Source organism: Balaenoptera borealis (assembly GCF_965194805.1).
Source record: "Balaenoptera borealis genome assembly, chromosome: 1".
In the NCBI taxonomy this organism is placed as follows: domain Eukaryota; kingdom Metazoa; phylum Chordata; class Mammalia; order Artiodactyla; family Balaenopteridae; genus Balaenoptera; species Balaenoptera borealis.
Window position 1 is genome coordinate 186,890,698 of NC_138860.1, and position 18,378 is coordinate 186,909,075.

Sequence of the window (18,378 nt, forward strand, 5' to 3'; positions counted from 1 at the left end):
TTAGGGTCGTGGTCCCGCTGTGGGTGGCGACCGGAGCTCTGTTTCCCTTCATCTTTGGTGAGGAGCCTAGTCAGCCCCTCTTGCTGGGTCGTGGGATGTGGCCTCCGGCGGGTGGACGAAGCCTGGGTCACAGGCTGGGGCGGGGGGGGGGCGGGGAGGGGGCTAGCCGCTTCAGCGCCTGGTCGGGCCGTCTGTTTGTCAGACGTATGAGGACCAGCACAGCAGTGAGGAGGAGGAGGAGGAGGAGGAGGAGGAGAGCGAGGACGGAGACGAGGAGGATGACATCACCAGCGCCGAGTCGGAGAGCAGCGAGGAGGAGGAGGGGGAGCACGGGGACCAGCAGACTGCGAACAGGCAGCAGCAGCTCGAGTGGGACGACTCCACCCTCAGCTACTGAGCCGCGGCCGCGCCCTCCGCCGCCTTCTTTCTGCTTCAGGAGACTCTGCTGTCATCTCTGTGCCCGCCCCGAGGGTCCACGATGTACAAAGTCATTCTGGCCAGTAGGTCTGCAGACCCTCCCAGTCGCCGATCTCTGCCCGCGCTTGGTGTATAGGACCATAGGCTCCCCCTTGCCCCCTCCCGTCGTCCGCCCTGCTCGCTCTTAAGTTATGTGTGAGCTGATGCTCGCTCTGCGGCTGATGTCGACTCCAGAAAAGCCGCAGTGACTGGACTCCTTGACAGAGGGTTAGAGTTGCTCACTCCTACCTGGTAATCCTTTCTTTTTTTTTTTTTTTTTAAAGTTTTTATTTTTTCCAAACTAGTGCATGTATAAAATGGCAGAATGGGGTTAATATGTAGATGATGAACTGACTTTTTAATATTTTGTAAATAAATTGGGATTCCTCGTGTCTTTTGTGCTAGCATAATCCGGGGCTGGATGCAAAGTGGAGTGGAGACACTGAGCGTGGGAGGGGAGGGACCGAAGACCCATTCCCCCCCCTCCCCAAGATGAGGAGAAAGGAGCACAGACATCGCTCTGCTGCCCGGCAGGAGGGGACCGGATCAGGGACCCCTCCTTGGAGGCTGGAAACGGCCAGGTCTTTTCTTTGGGATTCTACCCATTGAGGGCTGCGGGGAGCTGGGGTCCCTGGCCATGTTTGCTCCCTTCTCCAAGGACCAGCAGCTCCTCATGCAGGAACCTGGACTCAGGTGCAGCCGTGGGGTCCATACTGAATAGATGCAGGTTTCCTTGCTGGTGAGAGCATGTTTCGATCATGTGGATGGTGCACACCCTATGACCACTTGGTCTGGAGACAGCAACAGGCCTGGGGGCTCTGTACTCAGAACCTGGCTGAAATGACGCCCAGTGGCCTGAAGGCAAGTGCTCAATTCCCCGAGCACCTGCGCCCCTCCTCCCCAGAGCCCCCGGGGGTGAAACCCATGTCCAGTAGGTGGTGAAGGGAGATAACCGCAGTCAGGAGCGAAAACCCCTACAGCACGTGGTTTTTAATTTACATGTAAATTTTTAGATTTCTAAAACTGGGGGAAAATAATTTTGAACACTGTTCTGTGATCATAAGTGCTAGTCTCGAGGACACTGCCAGCTGTCCTGTGTCGTGTGTGGCCACCCCTCCGTGTACTGCCACTGTCGCTGCTCTGTTTAGACCGTGGATAGACGCTAACGCGTGGACGGGACGCTCCGCGCTGTCTGTAGCCGCCGTGGTATCACTTTTCAGATGTGTATATTGATGATAGGTCAGAAAGTGTATACATACAATAAAGTCTGTTCTAACTCCAGTGGGAGAGTGGGTTGTTTCTGGTCTCGTTTTCATCTTAATCCTGCATTCTCTTGTTTCTTTCTGAGCCAAGAACATAACATACCAAGGCTTTTATTTCTTTTAATCTGTTTTTACCTCTCATTTCAAGGTTTCAGACTGTTGAACCTACATCAGTTACGCTGAACTCACCTTCCCCATACAGAAACATCAAATGATTTAAAAAAAATAGAAAATACTCTTCTTGTCAGGCACACAGGCCGTGCACCCAACCAGCTATTGCTGTGTATATGCAGTGTGCTGCCCACACCAGGAAGCACAGACTCGTTCAAATAAATAACAAGTAGACATACACTCGGCTTTTCCTATTTCCAAACAGGTGGGTGGGTCTGATGAATTCAGCACTTAGGTGGGAACCAGAGTCTGGTCAGTGGGGCTCTGTGGGTGGCACGGATTGCTATGGGCAGTGCCTCTCGGCCACCTCTCGTGAACCAAGAAACAGAGTTGGCACCTGGGCTCTTCTGGAAGCCGTGCACCTGGGCTGCTGAGAGGGCAGCTACTTCTGGCTCTGCTGAGCCGTGCAAAGCCTTTGAGAGGTAAGTGGTGTCGCCCCTGTGAGTCCCGAGTCGGCTGCTAATACATGAAGCTCGCCTGTGGGCTTCCAGAAGCCCAGATTCTTAGCCCCACCTCCAGAGTTGGCTCCAGAAGGCTGAGGGAGGCCCGGGAACCTGCATTTCTTGAACTCCTCAGATGCACCTAAGGCCGAGCCCGAATCATTTCAAGCTAAGTACCGTCGGAGGAAAAGATGCCACCACACCCTTAACTCTCACGCTTCTGCTGCCTGGGTACCGGGAGCAGGTTCTCAAAGGTGAGCGTTCTGGAGAGGAGATCAGGTCCTTCACGACCTAAAACCTGCTTTAGGAGGAGGGAGGTTACATATAATTGCACAAAGTACTCGCACCTGCTTGCGTCTTGAACCATGACCAGGATGAGCTAAATCAAGCTCAGACCTTTTTAAAGTGTCTCAAGGACCAGCGTGCGCTATACGTGATGGGCGCTGGGGCCTTTCTCCCGAGCCATAGAGGTTCAGTAAAGTAGTTGGGCTATTTTTTTTCTCACCCGCAAACAAAATCGCTTTACAGCAGAGATGAGAGAATTCCCGTACCCAGGAGTCGCTTTAAAAGTGGAAAGCAATCATCCCTGAATCTAGAGGGTACCCAGGCCTCCTCTGCGGGCTGCCCAGAACTCAGCCAATGGAGGGCACACAGGTGGAGGGGGTGAACAGGCGTGGGTGTCCTGTCTGGACAGCAGGCACCGGGTCACTGCCAGGCACCAAGGCCGGTGCAGCATGGCGGGAGCCTGGGGAGAAGGCAGCTCCCGCACGGGAGAATCGTCTCTGCCGGCTCCAGACCCCCCAGCTGGAAGACTTGAGGTCACAGATCCTCGGCGAGATGCGGCCTCGAGGTGCCGGGCTCACAGTGTCTTCCCATCAAAGCCCAGGGCTCGGATGGGGAAGCGGGAGGACGGTGCCCCTCCCCACATTAGGGTGCATTTCCATGTATGGCTGCTTAGTTCCCGAAACATTTCAAGTCATAAATAAATAACCAGTGTAAACAAAAGGCAGTTGTGTAGGTTCTTTCCCAAGGATGCCGTCCAGCCTTTCAGGCCCCGGAGGGTGGCCGAGGGTGCCCGGCTCCCAAGACTGACAGCTCGGTTGTCTCCAGGCCCGGGGCTTGCACGGGCTGCTATTGCCTGTTGTCTTTGGACACGTTGTGGGCCAGCCAGTTGACTTTGGTTTTCCAGCTCTCCCGGAGGGCTTCGTTAAACTTCACCCGGAAGTGCTTCAGGGCCTCCTCCTCCGTCTTCCCCAACGCCAGAGAATCCTGAGGCAAGATCGAAGCAATGGGCGTCCCACGGAGGGGCCTGGGCCCTGCTCAGCAGGGAGCCCCGTCTCCCTGCACCTCCGCCCTCTCTGGGCAGGTAACGCTCCCTCCTCAGGGAACTGCACCAAGGGAGCCAGGAGGGCGCCACCCACACCTCCCCTGGGAAGAGCTCTTCGTTCCCACCCCAACCAAGGCGGCCCCCGCCCCGCCCCATCCTCAAAATAAGATGCCAACTCAAGCCGGGAGGTCTTGGCCCTGAAGGCAGGTGGCCTGGCCTTCTCCACTGGAAGCTGGCAGGAGGAAGAAGGGAGGGAGCAGCTTCTTCCCAGGAACTCGGGGGCCATGGCCCACCCCCCTCACTCCCCGCCCCAGCATCTTATAAACTGAAAAGACGCAGGAAGGAAAGACAGTTTTTAACCATGGAGGGAACCCTCTTGTACAAGTGGAAACACCCGCAGCCTGCGGAGGACGGGAGGGTGGGCCAGAGCCGGTGGCTTCCCGCCAGACCCGGGTCCCAGGCCGGTGTGAGCACACGCGAGTCAGGAGGGCCCTGTGGGTCCACCACGCTCGGGGGTTGGGGGGGGGCTGCCTCCAGGAGTCTGGGGCTCCCTGGTCTCCTGCCTGGCGGGGCCCTGCCCTGGCGTTTACCTTGAGGTACTGGATGTCTTTGGAGCAGCTGAGCTCAGGCAGGCCTGCCGCCCGCATCAGGGCAAAGAGGTGGAGAAAGAGCAGCCCGTGGCGCCGCAGGATGGTGTAGGCCCTTTCACAGTAGCCCCGGAACCTGCAGTGGGAGGTCACGGAGGGGGCCCTGGGTCCTCCCGTCCGCCCGCACCCCAGCCAGCCGGCCAGCCCGCCCTCACCCTGGAAGGAGCCGTGCCCACAAAGCCCCAGCGTCCTCTGACTGACCGCCCCCAGTGCACCCTGCCTGGGGCCCCCAGCACCAAGGGGCATCTCGGGGGTCTGAGGCACCCTCACCTTTCAAATTTCTCACTATTATTCGTCTTCCCCTGCTGAATCACGTGGACAAAGTCATAGGTGAGGATGAACGGGACTCGCTCACGGTTGATTCCAAACTTGGTCTTGAAATTCCCCAGAAAGTGGCCGAAATCAATGTGGAACAGCTGAGGGGAGGGAAGAGCAAAGACCCAAAAGGAGTCAAAAAGGAGGGTGCCTCACCCAGAGGAGCCTGGGGAGGGAGAGGGAGCTGGAAGGGCTTGGATAGGGGGCTCCGCCAGCAGCCGTGTGCAGAGCAGAACGGCCAGCGGGCCAGCACCGGGCGGCAGGCACCATGCTCATGGCAGCCCCACACCACCCCTACCTGCCCGTTCTCTCGGATCATGATGTTGTCGCTGTGCCGATCGCCGATGCCCAGCACGTATGTGGCCACACAGTAGCCAGCGCAGGAGAGGGTGAACTCCTCAATGGCTCGATCCAGGGCCTCCCTGGGGGGTAGGGATGGAAACCACAGCCACACCATTTAGCAGCTCCTTCTACCAAGGGGCGGGGTCTATGTCCCCTGCCCTTGACTCTGGCCTTGTGACTTGCTTGGACCAACAGAACATGGAGGAAGTGATGCTGGGCTCCTTCCAGAGCCTGGGCCTTAAGACACCTTGCAGTTCCTGAACCTTCCCTACTGCCATGGAAGGAAGCTGAGGCTAGAATGAGAGGCCACATGGAGAGAAGCCCCAGACGTGCAACCCTCCAGGCCCAGTCAAACTACCAGATGAGAGCAGTTGCATGAGTGATTAAAGCAGAAGAACCACTCAGCTGAGCCAGCTCAAGTTGCAGATTTGTGATTTAGGCCCCTAAGTTCGGGGTGGTTGTTATGCGGCAATAACTAACTGATACATGTGGGAACAGAGACCTGACCCACTCCCCCACCACCCCACCCCACAGCATCTATGGGATGGTCCTCGGCTGAGCCAAGAAGCCACAGAGACTGTCAAAGACCCTCCTCCTTGCCTTTGATTCCCAAGGTCTGCCTCTTGGGAAGGAGAGGGTGTCTGTCCCTTGGGCCCGAAACCTACCCAGGGTTCTTGGACTTGAGCCAGTTGAGCAGAGCATCCTTGTTGAAGGCAGCCGTGGCCACCATGTTGCTCTTGTTCAGCTGGATGTTGGCGATGGTGTCTGAGTGAAGCACCACCTCGATGAGGCCTGTGTGGTCCCCGGTGGAGAGGCAGCCATAAGGGGTCATCCTAGCCAGGTGGGAGGAGGGGCAGGTGGACACAGTGGTCAAGGGCTATCCCAGGGGCTTCTTGACCCCGAGGAGCTTAACCCAAAAAGGCTGCAGGAGATGCTACTCAAGTTGCTGAAAAGAGGAGGCAGGTACTGGGGGCGAGCCCTTGACTCCCAGGGCTCCAGGGAAGGTTCCTTGGAGAGGTCACACCAGCACCCAAGATGCAGAGAGGAAGAGTCGGCACCTTGGCTGAACTCATGTTTGCTCAGAGAGAAAAATCCAGGTGGCTCGGAAGAAGATGGGGCAGGAAGCCAGGGATGCTTGAGGCAAAGGGACCAATGGAGGGAGACAGTGCAAAGGGCCAGGGCTGGCCTTCTCCATCCTCATCCTGCGGCCCTATCGCCTCCCTGACCCCGAGTTTCAAACTGGTCCCTGCTCTTCTTAGAAGAGACTGTCTTTTTTCCAGCTGAGGTGGTAATGTCAGCTTTGACAGGGGACCCCCTCCAACGGGGTACAGTCCTAGGCCTGGTGCAGGCACAAGTGGATGATGGGAGGGCCTCTCACCTCAGGTCCAAGCCCTCCTGCTTCCACAGAACGTCCATCAGCTGGATCATCTGCAGGGTCAGCATGTCCTGGCGGAGGTCTGCGCAACCGCCCCCGGGGAGGAAAGGCACGAGTTTCTGGTGGGTTCTCCAATCCCAGCCATGCCCAGGCCCCAGAGTCCCAAGATTCTGTCTTTTCATCAGCTCACCCTCCAGGAGATCCGCCCCCGACCCCCACCGCAAGGTGTGCCCGCCGAGGGTAGTATGGCAGGGCGAGGGGAAGCCAAGGCCTCAGCGGGTCCCTCTCCGGGGCCCGGCCTGCTCACCGTCCCCGTTCTTAAAGATGATGCCCACGGTGCCATCGCTGCCCGCCTCCTCATTGCTGTACATGACCCACAGGGGCTTCATCTTGGAGTCCATGAAGGTGCACTGCTCCACGCTGCCGGACCAGAGAGCGGTCAGCAGCGGGCCCTCCTCAGGGCCTGGGGGGAGGGGAGGAGGTGGGGAGGCCCCGCCTGGGGCCTGGGGCTCACCAGACTTCAGCCAGCAGGGTGCTGGGGTCGAGCGGGGACTGCAGGTGGGAGAGGGCCTCCAGGTAGGTCTCCTGGCGCATGCACAGGTGCATCAGCTCCTTGGTCTGCGGCTTGGTGGTCTTCTGGGAGCTCACTTTGACGACGTCGTTCAGGGCCTTCAGTTTGCTCAGCGCTTCCCCCTGGCCAGGAGGATGGGAGGGCAGCGTGGGCAGGCCGGGAGGGGCAGGCTCCGAGCCTCGGCCTGGCCCCCGCGGTTACAGGGGCCCGGGCAACTCTGCCCCAAAGCAGAGCCCAGGCAGGGGTGCGGGGGCCCCGCGCCTCACCTGCTTCATCAGCACCTTCATGTGATGGGTGCTGCCCCTGCAGTAGGCCTCCATGATGAGGCCGAAGCGCAGGGCCACCGAGGGCACGTGCATCTCGGAGCTGGGGGAGGAAGAAGGGGCTGAGCCTCACCTCGCCTCGCCAGGCGGGGCCACACAGCCCCTCCCAGCCCGGCAGGACCCAGCCACCGAGGACACCCGGGCTGGCCGGCGGGAAACGCGAGGCCCGCAGGCAAGAGGCCCCTCCTCCCCGTGGCCTTCCAGGTGAGTCCAGCTACCGCAGGTGCCAGAAGAGGAAGTGGCCGATCTTGCGATTGGCCAGGGCCCGGTCCAGCAGGAATTTGGTCAGCTCGCAGTCGAGGTAGGACTCGTACTTGAGCACCTGCACCAGCTGCAGCAGGTACTGGAAAAGCTCGTCGTCCCTGCAGAGAAGGGAGGCTGGCTGGGGCCCGGAGCTTCACGGCTCGGGAGAGGGTCTGCAGCTGGCGAGGGGGCAGGGTAGGTGCGGGAGGCCAGCCTCACCTGAGCAGGCCCCCAGGAGAGGTCCCCAGCCAGCGCCTAGACCCGGGCCACTGGGGCAAAGCCGCCCTCTGAAGATGAGGAAGCCCGCGGGACTCACGTCAGTTTCCGCAGGGACTTGATGGCAAAGGAGCCCACGTGGCGGTCAGGGAAGCTGAAGTCCAGCAGCTCCAGGGCGCTCAGGACAGGCAGCTCGGGCCAGGAGCACAGCAGGTAGAGCATCTGGGGGGTGCTGGTGGTCAGGGCAGGGGGCGCAGGCTGCGGTCTGGCTCCAGACTCTGCCCCCTCCCCCGGCCCCGGCCCCGCCACCCACCTGGGCCACGTCCTCGTGCTTGTTCCACTTGGTGACCAGCAGCAACCGGGCCAGCGCCTCGGGGAAGTGCTCCTGGATCTCGTGCCGCATCTTCCACACCAGGTCCTTCTCGTGCTCGTATAGCTCCCCGGACCCCCGGCGCTCCAGGATCTCCCGCAGCTGCAGCTGCTGAGGGGCACAGGTGGAGGTGGGGGGGCGGTGAGGGCTGCAGCCAGGTCCACGCCCCACCGCCCACGGCCCCCAGCTCACCTCCTCCTCCGTGAAGCGCCCGTGCTCCCCATGCCGCCCCAGCTCTAGGATCTGCAAGAGCGACCCTGCTGTCAGCGGCAACCCCGGGGCCTGGGCCAGCCTGGCGGGGGGGGCCCCGGGGCGGGTGTCAACACCTCGGCACTGCCGACCTTGTGCGCCAGTGACCCTCAGTGCTGGGGACTCTCCCGCGTGCTGTAGGGCGTTTAGCAGCACCCCTGACCTCCACCCATGAGATGCCAGGCGCATCTCTCCCACTAGTCGTGACAACCAAAAATGTCTTTGGACATTGCCCAACGTCCCCTGGGGGGCAAAGCGGCCCCTGGTTGAGAATCACTGCTCTAGGACACACGAGGATTCCAGAGAGTCCAGAAAGCCCCCAAGCGTGTGTGGGCACCCAGCCCCCAGCCCTGGGCAACTCACGGGGTGCAGGGACCATGTCCTGGGGAGCCCCAGAGGCAGGGCCAGGACAGTTAACCTTTAGCTTCGAGGTTTCTGGGCAGGGTGGGTCCTGGACCCCAAATGGCGAGGGCCCCCTCACTGACCTTGTCCAGGGCAGGGTAGTATACAGGGTGGGGGGCCACCTCAGGGAGAAAGATGACCAGGGCGGCCGCGCTCTCAGTGTTGGGGTTACTCCGCACGGTCCCACAGGGGTTCAGTAGCTCCCCTTTCTCGTCTGGATACAAGGACAGACGGAGTTGCAAGGGGAATGTCGTCACGTGTGGGACCCACCTCCCCAGCCCCCCGGCCTCTGCCTCGCCCTCTTGGCCTGGGCCAACCTGGGACGGAGGGCCACATGTAGAGGCAGCGCTCGCCGGTCTTGAGCTGGTCCTTGTAATCAAACAGCATGAGGTTGGCCCAGGCGATGGGGCAGTCCTGGGAGAGAAACCGGGCAGGTCACAGCCAGCCGCCAGAAAGCCTCCGTTTGCTCTTCTGCAGGATGGGCCCAGCCAGACCACGCTTCCCACCCTCGCCCAGACTCCCTTTGAAGCAGCTGGCAGAGTCAGTCACCCCTCGGCTCCCTTCTGCTCCTGGATGCATCCCCCTCTCGGCTTCTTGAGAAAGCCTCAAACAAACCACATAGGCCCCAGGGAGCTGGTCCAGCTCAGCTACGAGTGAGTCAGGGTGGCTCGGTGGTCAGTCACATCCTGGGCCCAGTGACTCAGTGCTCGACCACCACTCTGTCTCCAACTGGCTGCTGACTCAGGCCACCCTGCTCCCTGCAAGGACACTGCATTTGTCCTTCCAGAGCAGGGAGCTCCCTCCGGGTTCCTGCAAGGACCAAAGGCCCAGGCCCAGATATTCCGAGTCACTGTGCTCATAAGCCCAGGAACCCAGCACCATCACGTGGCAGGCAGGGGTGGTGGCCAGCGTGTGTGTGTGTGTGTGTTGTGTGTGTGCGTGCACGCGGGTGTGGAGAGGCTGGGGTTCACAGGCCCTCCTGGACCCCATCCCCAGGCTGTGTGCCAGCTGGGATGCTGGGAACGGGATGAGCAGTGGCCCCGGGGCTGCGGGACGGGACTGGGCCCATCACAGAGTGCCTCCCGACCGGCCCCACCCACCGCCTTCTTGGACTTCTTCTTGGTGGAGCGAGCCTTCTTGGCCTTCTCGATCACGGCGTAGAGCGCAAAGCAGAGGCGGGCCATGCGCGGCAGGTCGCAGACGTTGATGTCGAACTCCAGCCGCTGCTTCCACACAGGCTCCGAGCACACGCTCACCTCCGAGCTGGACACCGTCTTGCACAGCGTCTCGTTGCCGTGGAAGAGGCCGGCCTGCACCACCAGCTGGGGAAGGCGCGATGCGGGTGGCAGGTGGCAGAGGCCCAGCCTCCCTCTCCCGCCTGGGTGTCCCCCCCACCTAAGGCTCGAATCTCCTCCCGAAAGGTCCTCATTTCACACGGGTCTGAACCCTCCCCCACCAGGTGCTTGAAGGTGGTCTGGAAAAGGGAGGGCTGGCTGCCTGAGGGGGAGGAGTGGCCCTGGGGGGAAGGGGAGGGCGGCGTGGGCTGTGCTCCCCACTGACTGCGGGACCCCAGGGCGTGTCGGTTTCCTGCTCTGGGCCTCAGCTTCCCCATCGGGGCTCGGGAACTCCAGGGGTCCTTCTAGCTCAAGCACCCAAGGGTGCCCCCACTGCTCAGAATGGTGTGAGCCCCTGTCGGCAGGGAAGGACTTACTGCCGCCTGCACATCTCGCCCTGCCTCTTCATCGCCCGGCCAGAAAGCTGCCCCATCCACCCCTCCAGGATTCATCCACGGGAGCCCACGCCTGCCCTGCTTGTGAAATTACCCCAACCAAAAAGTGCTCCCCAAAGAGCCCCAGCCTCCTTGGACCCGGGTTTCCTGTCCTGCAAATGGGACGAGAAAACCTGCACCTCACAGGGCTGTCCTGAGGCCAGAGGAGGTGGGCATGTGAACGACCCAGAGGTGGGCTTGGCCCCGGCCCAGCTGGAGCGGCTTCCCTTCTGCGCCTGTCACCTCCCGGGCTCTGCGGTTCCTCTATCCCTGGGCTGGGCCTGGCGCCACTACCTCCACCAAAGTCAATACCCAGAACTCACTGGGCCCGGTTTCTCCGAATTGTCCTCTCTGGCCGGCCGGCCCGCTCCCCTCCCCCCTTCCTGTTTTGAAGCAGCTCACAACCACCCCCGGCAGGGATGCTGGGTAATGTGGTCGGGTCGGGTGGCTTTCGTGTGACCCCCCCCCCTTCTTCCTCCGCCACCCCTCCAGGCCACAGCCACCGTGTTTGTGCAAAAAACACACACTCCCCGGGCCCTTCCCGGCCCAGGAGCCCCTACCTTCATCCGCTCATCGGCATTCACTTTGCTGCCCTGGATCAGCTCGATGCAGAAAGGCTGCTCTAGGGACCACAGGGACACCGAGGCGGGCTGGGCGGGGCGGAGGGGAGAAGCGGGGGCATTAAAGCAGAGGAATTCAGGGGAGGCTCGCGCTCCCAGGCGCTGTCAGGGCGCGTGGCCACCGCGGCGACAAGGGTGTTGCAGGTTTCTGGCAGGGCTCAGGTTCCTGCCCGCAACGCCATCCTTTACCAGAAAACCTGCCGCGCGGGCGCCCCAGGGGGCGCAAGACCCCCGAGCGCTGCAGGGCATGGAGTTCTGCCTACAGCACGGGAGACAGGAGGGGCAGGCGGCCCGAGCGCCAGGCCTGGAGGCTGCCCCGGGAGTACAGACAGGAGTCCACCCCAGCACAGAGGCCCAACTCTCAACCCCGAGCAACCAAAAGGCATGAGACAAGGGGCCCCTGGACCTATGGCTGGTCCAGGGCGATGCCCAATAGGCTCCAGGGCTGGACCACAGGTGGGAAGGAGGGCTGCAGGGCAGGGTAAGGGCAAGGCGCCGGCTCACCTTCTTCAGAGGAATGGGGGGCGGTTTGGCGCGCGGCTTTTGGACTTGGGGGGTGGGGTTGCTCTGCTCGTCCCGCATGGCGAGGATGGAAGAGGAGTGCACCATGGTCAGGTGGGGGGTCAGCCCGCTGTGCAGGCAGCTGCAGATGTACTGAGATGGGGGGCGGGGTGAGCGGCTCCACGGTTCCCTGGACGACCGGCTGCCCCATGTTGACCCCTGCCCACGCCAGGCTTTCTGGGGCCTCTCCTGCTGGCCCTTCCTGCCCCCGCCCACCTCCCTGTGCTCACGGGGAGAGCCAGCCCAGCAAGGGGGCACTCTCACCGTGACCCCCAAGGTCTGGCTTGTCGGGGTCGAGAGGGGCCGAGGACCAGCTCCCCCCACCCCGCCAGGCCCCAGGCCAGGACTGCAGGGAACCCAGGAACCCCTCCCGGACCCCAGCCCTCACCTGGAACTGGCAGAGGGGGTAGCTGCCGTACAGGTACTCGTGCTTCCCGTTCACCTGCAGCGCGTAGTCCTCGGGCTGCTCCACCAGCGGCTGCCGGAACACCGTGGCCTTCTTCCGGAGCGCGCAGGCCATCAGTGCCAGGGGCACATCCTTGGTGGACACCTGGAAGGTGAAGCTCTCCTAGGGGGAGGAGGGAGGGTCAGCCCTCCACGCCTGCGAAGAGCCCACGGGGTTCTGGGGCACAGCGGGTGGGCTGGCCCATCTGCAAGTATTAGGCGGCCCCTGGCCCCCCGAACATGGGCTCCACGACGGCAGGCTCTGATGATGGCACGTGGCCGACACCAGGAAATACCTGTTGGATGCATGAGCGGACCAAGGACCAAAGCCTCTTGGTCACTCTGCCTTGTGGAACTTGCCTGGTGGGACGTTCGGCCAAGCCCCTCGTATGCAATGGACACCCTACAAATACCACCCGATGTTGCTGGGAGGAGGATGAACTGGGGAGGCCGGTGGGTGACCGGGAGTCTCACAGGGGAAGTGTCCCCCGTGGACACGGCAGCCTGCATGCAGCACACGGGCCGGCGTGAGCCACCGCTCACCTCGCTGCCCTCGAACTTGACGTTGACGAGCAGGGCCCGGTTGGGGACGCGCAGGGTGCCCGGCCCCCAGCTCCGCGCCGACGGCTCCAGCTGCAGGGGGAAGCTGTACTGCAGCCAGGCCTCCCAGCCCAGCTGCTGCCGGCGCGCGGCCACCTCCTCGCAGAACTGGCGCATCTTGGCTCGGAAGTCATTCACCTCCGGGTCTTGCAAGGAGTCGAACTCGTGGAGGCCTGAGGGGCAGGGCAGCCTGGTGAGCGTGGGGTTCGGGGGCGGGGGCAGGGGCGGGGCGGGGGGCAGGCCCAGCGGAGGTAGGACGGCCTGGCCCCGGCAGGGCACCTTTGCCGATGAGCAGGCTGATCTGCGAGTTGATGAGCTTCTTCACGCGGTCACCCTCGCGGGCCACCAGGCGCAGGACGGGCAGGAAGGGCTGGATGTCGCACAGCCGCCTCTGCTCGTCCTCCAGCTCCTGCTGCTCCGCGGTCTGGTTGACGCAGGTGAACACGTAGGCCTCGGGGTCGCTGAGCATGTGGAAGAGCGGCTCATACTGGGCTCGGTGCCACAACACCTGGGAGGGAAAGTGGCCGCTCAGCGCCTCCCCTAAGGTGGGCGGGGCCACAGGGAGCCGGGAGGCGGGTGGAGGCTGGTCTCACGACCCTGACAAGGGGGCAAAGGCAAGATCCCAGGACCACTACGCTCTCCATCCCTTGAGCCTTGACCACAGGGTCACCGGGAGTCTCCGTCCCTGCCCTTCTATGAAGGGGGCCAGGTAGGTGCTAAATCTGGAGCGGAGCGGTGGGTCCTACGGTCTCCCCTGTAGGCTACCCTGAGAGATGGCCAGCCAGACTTGACCTCCAGGCACCCAGCTAATCGTTCCTGGTTCATCACCCTGATCTTTAAATGGTGGCAAGTAATTCAGAAAAGTTTCACACACCGAGGGGGCCGTAAACGCCTCTGCGGGCTGTGTCCAGTGTGTGGCCTCGGGGTGAGGAGTCCCCAGGGATCATAGGAGCGCCACTGGGGCGCCAAGTTTTAGTGCAAAGGTGCTCACCGCTGAGTCACAGAGAAGATGGAAAAGGAGAGAACAGCTCTATTTTTCTTCCATGGGGGATGGATAATTACGGTCCATCAATGCAAAGGGATAGCACAGGCATGTGACCCAGAATCTAAGGATACCTGTACCAACGCACACAGGGCTCCCAGATACAGCATTAAGTGGGAAAAGACCCCAAGCTGTAGAACAGCAGTTGTAATTCAAGCCCATTCCCATAAAAACGATGATAAACGTATTAACTACCGCAAGCTACAGTCTGCCAAGTTACTGGAAGACAGACACACCCATTCACTTACACACCGTCTATGGCTGCTTCAGCCCTACAATGGCAGAGTTGAGTAGTTGTGACAAACACCATACGACCAGCAAAGCCTAGCATATTAACTGTCTGGTCCCTGGTATAAATTAAAATATTAAGAAATTGAAACTGGGGACTTCCCTGACGGTCCAGTGGTTAACACTTTGCCTTCCGATGCAGGGGGTGGGTTCAATCCCTGGTCGGGGAACTAAGATCCCACATGCCTCTCGGCCAAAAAACCAAAAACATAAAAACAGAAGCAATACTGTAACAAATTCAACAAAGACTTTAAAAATGGTCCACATCAAAAAAAAAAATCTTAAAAAAAATAAAAGAAATTGAAATTGAACTGGGATATGAGGTGAGACTGCTGAGACCGATGTGTTTTATATTTCTGTGGTATTTGGAATTTTAATAATGTGCATGTAGAGTCCTGTAAGCAAAAAAAAAAAAAAGATTAAAATGATATTTACACAAGGTTAATAACATGAAAAGGATGTTATAATGTTAACTCAGAAAAAAGATTAAAAAATTCATAATCAGAACTATCACAAAAAAACACTACATAGAAAAGAAAATAGGAAAACAGCCAAAGTGTTAACTGTGGTTGTCTCATATGGCTGGATCATGGGTGATTTTTTCCTTCTACTTTTTCTTATTCTCCTAAATTTCAATGTGTCCATAGTACTTTTGAAATGGAAAAAAAAAGAAATTTCATTTTTAAAGAAACACCCAGGAAGGGAAGATTAAAAAACAAAACAAAACAAAACAAAACAAAACAAAACTCAAGGATGGTCCATTGCTTCTCTCCTTTTTTTTCTGCTCCCTAGTATAGCTTTTCAAATTCCAGGCTAAGGCCTTGTCCTCTGCCATGACCCATTAAATCCCCCACTTTGCAAGTGGGATAAGCCCTTTGAAAGGTCACAAGATAAGATCTACCAAATACCATCCAGATATTTCATCCTTTGACTCAGTAATCCATGCTGAAAATTATTCAACAAAGTCAAAAACCATTTCCAAAGATGATGTTGACTATGACGACAGCTCTGAAGACAAAAGACCGGTAGAACTCTTAAGCGGCCGTGGATGGGGTGTGGTTTCAAACATGATGGCACGGTCACGGAGAGGATGAAAGGCCACCATGGGAACCAGCACCCTGACGCCTTCACAGGAATCTAGGGAGGGTAAACGTGCCATGATAAAGGCAGGAGCTGAATTTGGAAAGCTAGGTGGATTTCAACTGTGAGTTTTTAAACAATTCTTGGACATTATTTTTATCTTTTAATTTTTTTCTTTGGCCGCACCACGCTGCTTGTGGGATCTTAGTTCCCTGACCAGGGCTTGAACCTGGGCCCCGGGCAGTGAAAGCGTGGAGTCCTAACCACTGAACCGCCAGGAAATTCCCATATCTTTTTTTTTTTTAATTTACTTGTTTTATTATTTATTTTATTTTTTAAGATTCTTGGCTGTGTTGGGTCTTCGTTGCTACACGCGGGCTTTCTCTAGTTGCCACGAGTAGGGGCTACTCTTCATTGCGGTGCACGGGCTTCTCATTGCGGTGGCTTCTCGTGTTGCGGAGCATGGGCTCTAGGCGTGCAGGCTTCAGTAGCTGTGGCTCGCGGGCTCTAGAGCACAGGCTCAGTAGTTGTGGCGCACGGGCTTAGTTGCTCCGCGGCACGTGGGATCTTCCTGGACCAGGGCTTGAACCCATGTCCCCTGCATTGGCAGGTGGATTCTTAACCACTGTGCCACCAGGGAAGCCCCCCCATATCTTTTAAAATTCATAGCTAAGGATCTCAAATCTGAGAGTTGCAAGAGTCCATCTGTCTGTTTCTCTGAGTTCCAAGTTCTGAGGATTAAGTTTTAAGGTCAAGATCGTACCTTCTTGATGGTGCTGAGGTTGGCATTTCGGGACACAGGGAAGTTCAGATAGACCCCCGTGGGCAGCAAGAAATCAACGGCCACGCTCTGATTCTCCTCCTTGGTCCAGAATTCCATGGGGCAGTCAACCCCGGGGGGCATCCTGCTCTTTTAATTCTCGGATACCAATCGTCCTGCAAAGGAAGCAAAGGCAAAGTGAGGCCCTAAGGTGTGCTGGGTGAGTCTTTTAATAGGACCCTTTGGAAAACAGGATGTCAGGACTTTTGTCAGCAGGAAGCTTGGGATGGAGTCCCAGCCGGGAGGTGGCTTGTGGCTCCTGCTGCCCCAGGTCACTGTCTAGGCTGAGCTGCAGGCACTCTGTCTGCATCCTTCACGGCAGTGCCCCCAGTTTAAATCACCAACAAACCCATGCCAAATCATTTTTTCTCAGGAACACACACACGTGGGAGACCTCACCATGGCCACCAGCCGGCAAAGATGGAAAATGGCAGGATCACTGGGCAGACAACCCCAGACTTGAGAGGGATCGAAGGCTGAAGTTCTTTGAAACTTTTTGACCAGAAACCAAATGGCTTTAAAATGGCTTTAGCCATCAAACAAGCTGTTGAAATATCTCAGCCATGCCAAACCCACTGCCCGGTAAGTAACAAAATGTTACAGACACAGTAAGAGGTCTTTGAGTCTCTCTCCCACTCCGGGTTACCACCACCTGGATTCTGGTTGTTTATAGTTTCCATGCATGTTTTTATCCTTTTATTATACTAAAATGTATCCACAAACAATTCCTAATATTTTTCTATGCTTTAAAGCATTGTATGATTAGTGAGTCTTCTGCGACTTGTTTTTGTCACTCAACGCTGCAATCTAGATTTATCCATGCTGATACGTGTAGCTCTACTTCATTCATTTTAACTCTTGGGAGATATTTCACTGTGTAAATAAACCACAAATTATTTACCCCCTTTTCTTGTTAAGGAACCTCAAGGTTTGTGTCTACTCATTTTGGTTATTACAAATGATGCTACAACGTATATTCTTGCACACATCTCCTTGTGTACAAGTGAGAGTCTTGGTGAACACTGTCTAAGAGAAATATAATGTGAGCCACATGTGTAATGTCAAAGTTACCAGTAGCCACATTTTTAAAAAGTAAAAAGACACAGATAAAATTAAGTTAGTAATCTATTTTATTTAACTCAATATATCCGAACTGTGGTCATTTCAATGTTATCAGTACAGAAAAATTACTAACAAGATATTTTACATTTTTTTGGTGTTAAGTCTTGGAAATCTGGTGTGTACTTTACACTTACAGGACAATTCGGACGCTAGGTTTTCATCAGAAGTATTGCATCTTATGTAGATTTCATACAATTAACAGGCTAAAAAAGTAGGTTCACAGACTCAAGTTGTTCCAAATATACTTAAAAGTTTCCCAATAACCAAATCGAGTGTGAATTCTTACGTTTAAATGAATTAAAATTAAATAAAATGTTTAAAAATCCCATTCCTCAATCATACTGTCCACATTTCAAGTGCTCAAGAAATACATGTGGCTGGTGGCTGCCATACTGGCAGTGCAGGTAGAGGGTACATGCCTAAGAGTGGAATTGTCAGATCATAAGTATAACCTACGACAGGTATAACCACATCCTTAACTTTTTTTTTTAATAAATTTATTTATTTATTTATTTTTGGCTGTGTTGGGTCGTCATTTCTGTGCGAGGGCTTTCTCCAGTTGCGGCGAGCGGGGGCCACTCTTCATCGTGGTGCGCAGGCCTCTCACTGTCACGGCCTCTCCCGTTGCGGAGCACAGGCTCCAGACGCGCAGGCTCAGTAGTTGTGGCTCACGGGCTTAGTTGCTCCGCGGCATGTGGGATCTTCCCAGACCAGGGCTCGAACCTGTGTCCCCTGCATTGGCAGGCACATTCTTAGCCACTGCGCCACCAGGGAAGCCCCATCCTTAACTTTTTAATCTCCGTATCTTTGCCAGCAGTTGGTACTGTCAAATTTACTCATTTCTGCCTATCTGGTGGGCGCGAAATGCTCTCGTTTTAATTTGCATTTCTCTGATTATCCATAAAATGTTTACCTTCTGCAAATATCCAGCTTATAAACTTTGCCCATTTTTTCTGTGCGGTTGTCTTTTCCTTACTGCTTTGCAGGGTTTCTTACTTTCTCTAGATTCAGTTCTTTTGTTGCTTGAGTGAGTTGGCAATATCTGATTCGAGTCATCTTTTCGCTTTGTTTATGTGTCTTTTTAAGGAGCAGAAGTTTTGAATGTTGATGTAGTCAAATCTTTTTCCTTCATGTTTTATCATTTTTATTCTTTAGACAAATACTTCCTTACCCTAGGGTCACATCCTCCGAGATTTAGATGACTTTTAAAAATAGTTGAAAGGAAGTGTTTAGTTTGAGAGAGATGTTCTTCTGGTGGCTCTGCCAGCTGGCCCCAGGCCTCACCCTTGGTTAGATGCAGAAGCTGCTCTGAGCAGCAGGACAG

General features: G+C 57.0%; 2 protein-coding genes across 9 annotated transcripts in view; one reads left to right on the forward strand and one right to left on the reverse strand.

Moving 5' to 3' along the window:
* The window catches only part of CLSTN1 (calsyntenin 1), an 80,992-nt gene extending 79,255 nt beyond the window's left edge, over window positions 1–1,737 (forward strand). For all 3 annotated transcript variants that reach the window (XM_082352961.1, XM_082352963.1, XM_082352962.1), the window contains one exon: window positions 203–1,737. In XM_082352961.1, coding sequence (XP_082209087.1) covers window positions 203–397 — 195 coding nt within the window. In that variant the 3' untranslated portion in view covers window positions 398–1,737. The remainder of the gene's footprint in view (window positions 1–202) is intronic.
* PIK3CD (phosphatidylinositol-4,5-bisphosphate 3-kinase catalytic subunit delta) overlaps window positions 716–18,378 on the reverse strand; it is a 50,994-nt gene continuing 33,331 nt past the window's right edge. For 3 of the 6 annotated variants that reach the window (XM_082352907.1, XM_082352906.1, XM_082352905.1), the window contains 21 exons: window positions 15,876–16,048; window positions 12,982–13,210; window positions 12,646–12,875; window positions 12,047–12,226; window positions 11,602–11,751; window positions 11,038–11,127; window positions 9,810–10,031; window positions 9,027–9,123; window positions 8,793–8,923; window positions 8,002–8,301; window positions 7,789–7,910; window positions 7,448–7,591; window positions 7,173–7,272; window positions 6,850–7,028; window positions 6,643–6,755; window positions 6,339–6,417; window positions 5,626–5,793; window positions 4,917–5,040; window positions 4,574–4,719; window positions 4,247–4,379; window positions 716–3,598 (listed from right to left, as the gene is read on the reverse strand). In XM_082352907.1, the coding sequence (XP_082209033.1) occupies window positions 3,461–3,598; window positions 4,247–4,379; window positions 4,574–4,719; window positions 4,917–5,040; window positions 5,626–5,793; window positions 6,339–6,417; window positions 6,643–6,755; window positions 6,850–7,028; window positions 7,173–7,272; window positions 7,448–7,591; window positions 7,789–7,910; window positions 8,002–8,301; window positions 8,793–8,923; window positions 9,027–9,123; window positions 9,810–10,031; window positions 11,038–11,127; window positions 11,602–11,751; window positions 12,047–12,226; window positions 12,646–12,875; window positions 12,982–13,210; window positions 15,876–16,016 (3,216 nt within the window). In that variant the 5' untranslated portion in view covers window positions 16,017–16,048 and the 3' untranslated portion in view covers window positions 716–3,460. The remainder of the gene's footprint in view (window positions 3,599–4,246; window positions 4,380–4,573; window positions 4,720–4,916; window positions 5,041–5,625; window positions 5,794–6,338; window positions 6,418–6,642; window positions 6,756–6,849; window positions 7,029–7,172; window positions 7,273–7,447; window positions 7,592–7,788; window positions 7,911–8,001; window positions 8,302–8,792; window positions 8,924–9,026; window positions 9,124–9,809; window positions 10,032–11,037; window positions 11,128–11,601; window positions 11,752–12,046; window positions 12,227–12,645; window positions 12,876–12,981; window positions 13,211–15,875; window positions 16,049–18,378) is intronic. The other 3 variants (XM_082352909.1, XM_082352908.1, XM_082352910.1) reach the window with 3 other exon arrangements.